We start from the raw sequence: 11,298 nt of genomic DNA, 5'->3' as shown, positions 1-11,298 counted from the left end.
ATCCTCCTTTCCCCCTTCCCTCCCCCTGGGGGATGGGAAAGCACTGATGATATGCATTGATGTACCCAAAATGGGCAGAAAAGCAGGGTCAGGACTGTGCAGGGAGAGCCAGGCAGAGCTGGGGCTCCTCCTGCCACCCCTGTGTGCCCTCCAGCCCCGAGGGCACGCTGGAGGACTCAAAGACATGGTTTGAAAGGAAGCATCCTCCTCTGCTGCTGCTGCTGCCCCAGCCCATGAGCTGGGAAGTCCCTGGGTGTGGCTTAAATGCATTTTGTGCCTGTCTCAGATCGGGCTGGTTCCTGTAAAACCTGGTGAAACAGGCTCTGGGGAGCTTTATCACACACCTCCCCAGTCAAGTTTGTTGAGTTTATGACTCAACAGGTTTTGGTTTTATTTTTTAAGTTCTTTTTAATTCCTTCACCACCTATCCTGCTCATTGCCCATGTGCACTCAGACACTTCACCCACCTGTGGGACACGTCTCCCCACCAGGGCTGGGATAGAACACTCAATTCCCAGTTCATGGGACAGGAGGGCATTCCCAAATCCCTCCGTCTTGGCTTCTGAACCCCCATTCTAAAAACCCCAAAGTTTCACTTTTGCACCCTGTGACAAACTAACTATCATTCTTCCTAAACTCTCATGACTTGTAAATCCTCATATACAGTTGGTAATTTTTCTCCATGGGTTAAAATCAAAGGCACAGGGGTCTTTGACTCGGTGCCAAGGCCTCTGAGCCCCCTGGCAGGGGCTGGAGCCCTCCAGGGCAGCCAGAGGGATGTCCTGGGTTCTGACCATGGGGGTCTCTGGAGGCCTTAAAAGAACAGGAGAACTCAGTTTTCAATGCAAGGGCAGCTCATCCCTTCCAAAGCAGGAGCAGAGGAAAAGGGAGATGCAGTGTTCAGGGGCTTGGAGCTGGGCTAGAGCTCCCAGGGTCCAGCAGCTCTCCCCCATGAGAAAAGGGAGATTGTCACAGCTGGAAGCAGCATTATCCCCAGTTCCACTGAAGTGGGAGCATCAGCAAAGCACAGTGCACATTGCAGCTGTGCAAGGTCCCTCCTGTGCTGCGGGAGGGGCTCAGGCTGGCTGAGGAGCAGCTCTGGCCATGGCTGCTCCTGCAGTGAGGACAGAAAGGGCCAAATGCTTTTGTGCCTGGGCTGGGGGTGCTGCTCCAGCTCCTGTAGCCATTCAGGCTCAGGGACAGGGGGCTCATCACCCCCACAGGCTGCAGCACCCACCCTGCAGCCCTGGTGCGGCCCAAAGCCCTCTGGAGCCTGCCTTGGAGCTTGGCACTGCCAGGATGGGCAGTGTGGCAGTTGGGCTGGGGAAGCAGCAATTTCCTGTTGGTAAAAAACCGAGCTCACATCAAAACTTCAGAGCTGGGAAAGTGCTAACGAACCTGGCCTGCATTTCCTGCTGCCTTGTCCAGGGCAATCCAGGCTGCCGTGGTCCTCTCAGAGCTCCCTGCAGTGGGCAGCAGCTGAGAACTCTCCCCAGCAGCTGGGAAAAGGGAGAGGGAGTGTGATGGTGTTCACAGGGGTCTGAGCATGAGGGAAGAGACGAGGATCTGACTCCATGTTTCAGAAGGTTTGATTTATTATTTTATGATATATATTACATTAGAACTATACTAAAAGAATAGAAGAAAGGATTTCATCAGAAGGATTTCTATTTCTAAGAATAGAAAAAGAAAGCATGATAACAAAAGCTTGTGTCTCAGACAGAGTCTGAGCCAGCTGGACTGTGATTGGCCATTAATTAGAAACAACCACATGAGACCAATCACAGATGCACCTGTTGCATTCCACAGCAGCAGATAATCATTGTTTACATTTTGTTCCTGAGGCCTCTCAGCTTCTCAGGAGGAAAAAGTCCTAAGGAAAGGATTTTCCATAAAAGATGTCTGTGACAAGGGGGAGATTCTCCCCCTCTGCTCCACTTTGGTGAGGTCTCCCGGCACAGGAAAGGTGTGGAGCTCCTTGAAGAAGTTGAGGAGGCCACAGAGATGCTCCAAGGGCTGGAGCCAGGCTGGGGGAGCTGGGAATACTCAGCCTGCAGGAGAAAAGGCTCTGGGGAAACCTCAGAGCCCCTTCCTGTGCCTAAAGGGGCTCCAAGGGAGCTGAAGGGGGATTTTGGACAAGGGCCTGAAGAGACAGGACACAGGGAATGGCTTCCCAGTGCCAGAGGGCAGGGTTAGATGGGATATTGGGAGGGAATTGTTCCCTCTGAGGGTGCTGAGGCCCTGGCACAGAGATGCTGAGGCTGCCCCATCCCTGGAAATGTCCATGGCCTGGCTGGACGGGGCTTGAGCAGCCTGAGATCGTGAACCAAGGGGTGGAACAAGATGGGCTTTACAGTCCCATCCACCCCAAGCATCCTGTGATGCAGTGGAGGAGCTGCCCTTGGCTCCTTCAGTGGCTGTCCTGAGCTCTTCCAGCTTGCCCCAGTGATCCCACAGAGCTGCTCCATTTCCTGCTGGGTTTCCTGGCACCAGCCTGAGGGTTTTGTCAGCAGCGTGGCTGCAGTGCTGGAGGCTTTGCACCATGCAGGGGAGCCACATCTACGAGCTGGAGCTGAGGGAAGGAAGGAGTTATCCAGGCCGTGGAGCAGCTGCTTCCCCAGCCCAACTGCCACACTGCCCATCCTGGCAGTGCCAAGCTCCAAGGCAGGCTCCAGAGGGCTTTGGGCCGCACCAGGGCTGCAGGGTGGGTGCTGCAGCCTGTGGGGGTGATGAGCCCCCTGTCCCTGAGCCTGAATGGCTACAGGAGCTGGAGCAGCACCCCCAGCCCAGGCACAAAAGCATTTGGCCCTTTCTGTCCTCACTGCAGGAGCAGCCATGGCCAGAGCTGCTCCTCAGCCAGCCTGAGCCCCTCCAGCAGCACAGGAGGGACCTTGCACAGCTGCAATGTGCACTGTGCTTTGCTGATGCTCCCACTTCAGTGGAACTGGGGATAATGCTGCTTCCAGCTGTGACAATCTCCCTTTGCTCATGGGGGAGAGCTGCTGGACCCTGGGAGCTCTAGCCCAGCTCCAAGCCCCTGAACACTGCATCTCCCTTTTCCTCTGCTCCTGCTTTGGAAGGGATGAGCTGCCCTTGCACTGAAAACTGAGTTCTCCTGTTCTTTTAAGGCCTCCAGAGACCCCCATGGTCAGAACCCAGGACATCCCTCTGGCTGCCCTGGAGGGCTCCAGCCCCTGCCAGGGGGCTCAGAGGCCTTGGCACCGAGTCAAAGACCCCTGTGCCTTTGATTTTAACCCATGGAGAAAAATTACCAACTGTATATGAGGATTTACAAGTCATGAGAGTTTAGGAAGAATGATAGTTAGTTTGTCACAGGGTGCAAAAGTAAAACTTTGTGGTTTTTAGAATGGGGGTTCAGAAGCCAAGATGGAGGGATTTGGGCGTGCCTTGACCTTCGTCTTTCTTCTTCTTGGCCTCCATCTTCTGGGTGATGGTGGCACTTTTGGGTTGGTTTAAGGTAGAAACTCACTGTCTAACACAGGTGATAGGTATTGGGAAGTTATTGTAAATAATGTACACACAGTTTTAAGTATAAAAAGATAACACCACCTCTGGGGCAGTGAGTGTGCCACTGTCTGACCTGCTGGACACACCTCAGCAGGTCAGAAACAGAATGTTATATTTAACAGAGAATAATCAACCTTGAAAACCACAGCCAAAGAATCCTGACTACTTCTTCAATCTTGGGGCTGGGAAAAAGAGACTTTCTGACACCTCAGGGTCATCCTGACCACAGAGACCCCAAGATCTTGGCATCCCTGGGTGGGCAGCTGAGCTGGGCTGGGGCTAATGAGCTCAGACCACTGAACACCAGACTCAATCCCAGCCTGGGAAGAGGAACACCATCGGAGAAAAATTCCTGAGCAGACAACCTGACCTCTGCTGAGAGACAAGTCGCTTCAAGCTCGACCCTGAAAGGAGGAAAACCCAAAGCACCTGGGACCTCCTCACCTGTGACCTGCAGGCCAGTGACCAGGACAACCTCCAGATCGACCCAGCTTTTGGTGGGACAGGTCAAAATTGAGAACATGGGGGTAACAGATTCCCAGGATGTGTGCTGATGATGCAGAACCCGAAGTCAGAACAGGGGGTGTTTGTCCCATTTCACAGACGCGGCTGTCACAGACATCTTTTATGAAAAATCCTTTCCTTAGGATTTTTCCTCCTGAGAAGCTGAGAGGCCTCAGGAACAAAATGTAAACAATGATTATCTGCTGCTGTGGAATGCAACAGGTGGATTTGGGATTGGTCTCATGTGGTTGTTTCTAATTAATGGCCAATCACAGTCCAGCTGCCTCGGCCCCCCTGTCCGAGACACAAGCCTTTGTTATCTTTCCTTCTTTTTCTATTCTTAGCCAGCCTTCTGATGAAATCCTTTCTTCTATTCTTTTAGTATAGTTTTCATGTAATATATATCATAAAATAATGAATCAAGCCTTCTGAAACATGGAGTCAGATCCTCATCTCTTCCCTCATCCTCGGATCCCTGTGAACACGGTCACACACGGCAGAGGCACCAGTGGGGTGGGACACCCTGAGAGCCAGGAGGGGAATGAAGAGCCTGTGGTGAGCTGCTCCCAGCCCTGGCTCCTGCAGAATGACAGGGGATGCACAGACACAGGAGCACCACGAGCTGGAGGCCCCTCAGAGCCACGCAGCTGGCACAGCACCGGCTGGGAAATGCAGAACAAAGCAGCGGGGAGAGCTCCTGCCTGGGCATCCCACTCCAGGCACCACTCAGCATCAGAGTTTCCCCCACGGCAGGTGCCAGAGTAACTCCAGGCAGGAGGATTTTCCTGGGCAGCAGCCAGGGGAGGTGTGCAGGGAGCCAGGGGCTACCAGAGCGTGGCTGGCTGGAATTACGTCCTGTCGCTGGCTAGAATTACTCAGGGCCTTGCGGGCAGCCCTGTGCGGGTAGGCTGACTCACAGGTGAGCTCACACCCTGGATTTTACAGCTCAGGAGGCTGTGGTGTTGCCAAGATGTCCCTTTGCTTCCCCAGCACTGCTTTGGCCACAGCAGAGCGCATGGCATGCACAGGATGGGGGTACCGGGCAGAAATGCCAATGTCGTGTCTCCAAGAGCTTGTCCCTGTCCCCCACCCTCGCTGAGCAGCACCAGGAAGGGTCCCTGGATGCTCTCCCTGCACTGCAGCTGGGGAGCAGCAGGGGTTCCTCTCCTGGGGGAGATCACTCAGCTCTCAGCTGGGCCCCCTTCACCAGCACCACAGAGCAGAGCACCCATGGGTGCTCAGGGGCTGACACAGCACCCACAGAGTCCCACGGACTAGCCGTCCCCAGCACCCTGCTACAGCTACCCTGCCATGGCCACAGCCACCCTCCCATGGCCACAGCCACAGCCACAGCCACCCTGCCATGGTCACAGCCATGGTCACAGCCACCCTGCCACGGTCACAGCCACGGTCACAGCCACCCTGCCATGGCCACAGCCACAGCCACAGCTACCCTGCCATGGCCACAGCCACCCTCCCATGGCCACAGCCACAGCCACAGCCACCCTGCCATGGTCACAGCCATGGTCACAGCCACCCTGCCACGGTCACAGCCACGGTCACAGCCACCCTGCCATGGCCACAGCCACAGCCACAGCTACCCTGCCATGGCCACAGCCACCCTCCCATGGCCACAGCCACAGCCACAGCCACCCTGCCATGGTCACAGCCATGGTCACAGCCACCCTGCCACGGTCACAGCCACGGTCACAGCCACCCTGCCATGGCCACAGCCACAGCCACAGCTACCCTGCCATGGCCACAGCCACCCTCCCATGGCCACAGCCACAGCCACAGCCACCCTGCCATGGTCACAGCCATGGTCACAGCCACCCTGCCACGGTCACAGCCACGGTCACAGCCACCCTGCCATGGCCACACTCCAGGGCACTGCACACTCAGGCTGGGGCTGCAGCCCCCTCCTCAGGAGTCAAGAGCAGCTGTGATGAGCATCAGGACATCAAACTATGGGAGCAGCTCGAGCAAACCCTCTGACCACCTCAGCCTCACCAGCAGCCACCCTCCTGCGCAGCACAGTGAGACACCACAGCAAACCCCCACTCCCGTCCTGTGAACTGGGAGCTGAGTGTTCTATCCCAGTACAATCCCCCATCCCGTCCCATGAACTGGAAATTGAGTGTTCTACCCCAGTACAAGCCCCACCATGAACTGGGAGCTGTGTTCTATCCCAGCCCAAGCCCCAGCTCCCCATCCCATGAACTGGGAGCTGTGTTCTATCCCAGTACAAGCCCCCATCCTGTCCCATGAACTGGGAGCTGAGTATTCTGTCCTGGTCCAAGCCCCAGTTCCCCATCCCCTGGACTGGGAATTGAGTGTTCAATCCCAGTACAAGCCCCCCCACCATGAACTGGGAACTGAGTGTTCTATCCCAGTACAGCCCCTCCTCCACAAACTGGGAGCTGAGTGTTCCATCCCAGCCCAAGCCCCAGCTCCCCATCCCATGAACTGGGAGCTGAGTGTTCTATCCCAGTCCAAGGCCCCACCATGAACTGGGAGCTGTGTTCTATCCCAGTCCAAGCCCCAGTTCCCTGTCCCGTGAACTGGGAATTGAATGTTCTATCCCAGTACAAGCCACCCCCCATGAACTGGGAGCTGAGTGTTGTATCCCAGTACAAGCCCCAGCTCCCCATTCCCTGGATTGGGAATTGAGTGTTCTATCCCAGCACAAACCCTCCCTCCCATCCCATGAACTGGGAGCTGAGTGCTCTATCCCAGTCCAAGCCCCCACCATGAACTGGGAGCTCAGTGTTCCATCCCAGCCCAAGCCCCAGCTCCCGTCCCACGCCGGGGGTGCCCGCAGCGGGCTCAGACCGGGCAGGGGCACGGCGGACACGGGCAGCAGACCCACCTTTGAAGAGATAATCGTACTCATCGTCCTTGCCCCGCATCTCTCCCAGCACCACAGCCCCGCTCCCACTGGGCCAACTGGGATTTCCGGCCCTTCCCAGCCCTGCCAGGGGCTGTCCCCAGGCACCCATTGGTGGCCACAGCCTTTCCTGCTCCGCGCCCATTGGCGCCCGGGGCTGCCCGTCACACTCAGGTGTGCTCACCTGGGCCAGGTGAGGGCGGCAGGGACACGCCAGCACCTGTGCGGCTCCTGATGGGGCACGGGTTTAGGGTGGGGAGAGGGTACAGTGGGCACGGCTTTAGGGTGGGAGGGGGCACAGGATGAGCCCAGCTTTAGGGTGGGAAGGGGCACAGGATGAGCCCAGCTTTAGGGTGGGAGGGGGCACAGGGGGCCATGGCATCGGGGTAGGAGGGGGCACAGGGAGCCATGGCATCCAGCTGGGCTGTTTTGGAGGCCGCAATCTTCAGCACATTATGAAGGTGGGGAGCCAGGGCGTCGACCACAAACACGCAGGAATTCCAGCTCAGTAAACCTGCATTTCACAAGTCCTTTAATGATTGTGTCACGCCCCTGCTGGACACAGAGCTGCTCCCTGCCCCGTGGCACCGGGCCCTGCTGGCACAGCCAAGGGCTCAGTGCTGCCACTTCACGCCCCAGAGCAGTCCCTGGTGGGACAGACACCTGTAGGGCAGCCTGATCCTCAGTGCAGGGCACAGGGTGGCCCTACAGGAGCGCCCCCAGGGCCACAGGTAATCAGAGAGGCTCCTGTTGCTGGCCTGATCCTGCCCAGAACCTCCTGGCTTCTTCCCCAGAGGGTGTCCTGGTCATTTGGCCCTGCAGGTCCAGAAGGGCTGAAACGGTGCGTGACAATGGTGATGGTAATCAGGGCCCAGCAAAAATGCAGCAGAGAGAGAAGAGCTCCTGGAGCTGGTGCTTCTCGCTGTTTATGGCACAATCTGGCCCCTGTCCAGGCTGCTGGACCCCACTGCACCAGGACAGGGGTGGCACTGCGGGCAGGGTGACACCAGCTGGTGCTGGTGGCCGCTGGTGTGTCCCGGGGTTGTGGGGTTCCCTGGGGACATCCTGGGGTGCTCAGAGGGCCACGCAGCACGGGCGCCTCTCTGCCTGGGCTGGGGCTGTGCTTGCAGGGCTCTCACTTGCAAGCGACACCGTGTTGCTTTGGCTGCTCCTCTGCTTCTGCTTCTGCACTTTGTAGAAGATTTCTGCAAAAGAAGAAGTGCTGCTGGGGGGGTCTGTGTGTCAGGCAAAGCCCCCTGGGGATGCAGGGACAGCTTCAAGCCTGCAGCCCCCACTGCTCGGCGTGCTGGTGGCTCTCCTTCGCCTCTGCACAGCACAGGGGTGACAAGGTGTGGAGGGACAGAATGTAAGAGAATAGTGCAGAAGGCAATCTCACCCCTGAGGAGTTGTAGCTGTACTAATTACCAAAGATTAGGAACAGGGCTGCCCTTAATAAGCCACAGCTATGCCCACTAAGGATGAGTGCTATAAAAGAGTCGTTAGTTGGTGGAGAAGACAGCTGGAGTTTGTTGGCTGTGCTGTGAGGAAGGAGTCAGTGCTATGAGGAGCTGCCCGTGAGCAATCACCAGGGATGTATGGAACTTTTGCAATAAGATAAAAACAACAAGGGACAAGACCTGCATCCCTGCAGCGCTTGGGGAACACCCTGTGCTTGGGCCATTTCCTCTTGCCCAACCTGGGATTAGTGCTTCACCCTGTGCTGGGGCTGGCAGCTCGCCGGGCCAGGCTGGCTCAGCACAGCCCAGCGTGGCATGGAATAGCACTGCATGGCTCAGCACAGCCCAGCATGGCATGGAATAGCACTGCATGGCTCAGCATGGCATGGAATAGCACTGCATGGCTCAGCACAGCCCAGCGTGGCATGGAATAGCACTGCATGGCTCGGCATGGCATGGAATAGCACTGCATGGCTCAGCATGGCATGGAATAGCACTGCATGGCTCGGCATGGCATGGAATAGCACTGCATGGCTCAGCACAGCCCAGCGTGGCATGGAATAGCACTGCATGGCTCAGCATGGCATGGAATAGCACTGCATGGCTCAGCATGGCATGGAATAGCCCAGCATGGCTCGGCACAGCCCAGCGTGGCATGGCACACCTCCCTGCCTGGATGCTGCTGGCTCCATTCCTGGAGAGCTGCTCTTGGACTCCATCCCCGGCCCCCCAGGTCCCCCCAGCCGGTTTGGCAGGATGCTGGAGACACCAAGTCATGAGCCCAGGACAACAGGAAGGAGACTGGAGATTATGGGGGAGAAGCAGCTCCTGAGGCTTCAGGGACGCCCAGGGGCCGTGAGAACAAAGCTTCGGGTGTGGGGAGTGAAACGCCCAGCACCAAAGGCTGAAAACAAAAGCAGACAGAAAGGCAACACCAAAAGATCTCATGAAAATAGCCCCAAATAGCTCAAGTGGAGCAGGGAGAGAAGTGCTGCACGTCATCTGCCCAGCCCTGCATCCCTGGGAAAGGGACCCTGCAATGCCCTGGGAGCTGCTGCACCACAGCACCAGTGCCTATACCCTTCAGGATGGTCTCGAATGCCTCCTCAACATTGGTGGAGTCCAGCGCTGAGGTCTCGACAAACAGCAGCCCGTTGTTGTCTGCAAGGAGAGGAGACCCCTGAGATGATGCAGACCCCATGGCTCCAATCTGGAGCACCTTTAGAAGTCTTCAGGTGCCTGCACTGGTGCAGGTCCGTGCTGTTGGGGAGGTTGTCAAGCCCCCAGCCCTGTACCTGCAAACATTTTGGCCTCCTCCATGGGCACCTCTCGAGCCTGTGCGAGGTCAGTCTTGTTCCCCACCAGCATGACAACGATGCTGGCCTCAGCATGGTCGTAGAGCTCCTTCAGCCAGCGGTCCACCACATCGTACGTCTGGTGCTTGGTGATATCAAACACCACCAGAGCACCCACAGCCCCCCGGTAATACCTGTGAGAGACCCCCACCATCATTCCCTGCTCCAGATCCCCCCCAGCACCCATCCTCACCCGTGGGGCTGCAGCCAAGCCCCAGCAGAGCGGGCTCTGAGGTCCTTACGCGGAGGTGATGGCGCGGTAGCGCTCCAGCCCGGCCGTGTCCCAGATCTGAGCCTTCACCGCCGCGTCCCCCACCAGGATGGTGCGCGTGGAGAACTCCACGCCGATGGTGGTGCGGCTGTCGTGGTTGAACTCGTTGCGGGTGAAACGAGACAGCAGGTTTGTTTTGCCCACCCCAGACTCCCCGATCAGCACAACTGTGGGAGAAAGGAAGGGTGGAAGGAAAGAAGTGTGAAAGAAAGAAAGAAGTGTGAAGGAAGGAAGTGAAGGAAGGAAGGGAAGGAAGGAAAGGAAGGAAGGAAGGAAGGAAAAAAAGGAAGGAAGGAAAAAAAGGAAGGAAGGAAGATTTCTTCCTTCCTTCCTATCTCACTGTGCTGCCCCAGCTACCAGCACTGGTTGCATGGGCATCGCTCGCTTTGTCTGGTGCCCCAGGCTGGGCAGCTGTGTGGGTTTAACCCCTGGTGGGGTCACTCCTTCAGCAAACAGGGTCCCCGTGGGAGCCCAGCTGTGCTCCCTAGTGCTGGTCAGGGGGGTTGTGGCTGCTGGCCTCTGGGCAGCAGGAGCAGGGCAAGGATGTTGGTGAGCCCTGGGTCACCCTGCTGCACTGGGCACCCAGGACAGGTGGCACACCAGAGCTTGTCTGTCCCAACTTGCCCAAAGAGAGCACTGAGCTCCAGCAGAGTCCAGCCAATAGCACCTGGCAGTGACCAGGTGGGCCCAAGGAGCTCAGCATGGGAGATGTGAGCCTGTGTCCCCATTTCTCCAGCTCAGCTTTGACCCCCATGTCCTCTGCATGTGCCACTGCCCAGGTCACTGCAGCAAATGACTTTTCAAAGCCCACTTCTCTCAGGGCTTACAGGCTCTCGTGGCATTTGTCTCACACACTCAGCCCCAGTTTTCAGAGCCCCCCTATCCCATAACAGCAATTTGCCTGGCACTGCACGCCTTCAGCCTTGGGGTGAGTGTGGATCTCCCCGGGTCTCTGTGGACCTTGGTGCTGCTCACCAGCTCTGGCTGGCCTCACTGCCTGCCCCCCGGTGCCCACCACAGCTGCAGGGATCATCAACACGGTGCCAGCTCAGGGCACAGCCGCCCTGGGGAAAGGGCACCCTCGTTCCCTCCCCGCAGCCCCTGGATTTCTGCTCCCCTCCTTTTGGGGAAGTGGGATCACATCGAGCGCAGGACTCACCCTTGAAGACAAAGTTATAATCCTCCTCGGCGCTGCCCATGTCGCCCCGGCCGCCGCCCGCCCTGCAGGGCCGCCCTGCCTTTGCCTTTCCTCCTTCCCGCTGCCGAGCCTCCAGCACCCGGCGGGGCGGGCCCGGG

The 11,298-nt window shown here is 57.6% G+C and overlaps 2 protein-coding genes across 2 annotated transcripts in view; both read right to left on the bottom strand.

The window, feature by feature from the left end:
• Positions 1-7,008, bottom strand: part of LOC102036779 (ras-related protein Rab-11A-like) — an 11,574-nt gene extending 4,566 nt beyond the window's left edge. The window contains exon 1 of the mRNA XM_031063959.1: positions 6,902-7,008. Within this exon, the coding sequence (XP_030919819.1) occupies positions 6,902-6,941 (40 nt within the window). The 5' untranslated portion in view covers positions 6,942-7,008. The remainder of the gene's footprint in view (positions 1-6,901) is intronic.
• Positions 7,009-7,233: 225 nt separating this feature from the next.
• RAB25 (RAB25, member RAS oncogene family) lies at positions 7,234-11,247 on the bottom strand. Its single transcript, XM_005429387.2, has 6 exons — positions 11,162-11,247; positions 9,974-10,169; positions 9,672-9,865; positions 9,457-9,537; positions 8,059-8,124; positions 7,234-7,433 (listed from the first exon to the last, which is right to left on the bottom strand). Exons 1-6 carry the CDS (start codon positions 11,199-11,201, stop codon positions 7,234-7,236), a joined length of 777 nt encoding a protein of 258 aa, XP_005429444.2. The 5' UTR covers positions 11,202-11,247.
• Between the last annotated feature and the right edge of the window lie 51 nt (positions 11,248-11,298).

This window comes from Geospiza fortis, unplaced genomic scaffold (genome assembly GCF_000277835.1).
Source record: "Geospiza fortis unplaced genomic scaffold, GeoFor_1.0 scaffold387, whole genome shotgun sequence".
In the NCBI taxonomy this organism is placed as follows: Eukaryota; Metazoa; Chordata; class Aves; order Passeriformes; family Thraupidae; genus Geospiza; species Geospiza fortis.
Note: the sequence above shows the minus strand (reverse complement) of the source record. Positions and strands in the feature narration are given on the sequence as shown.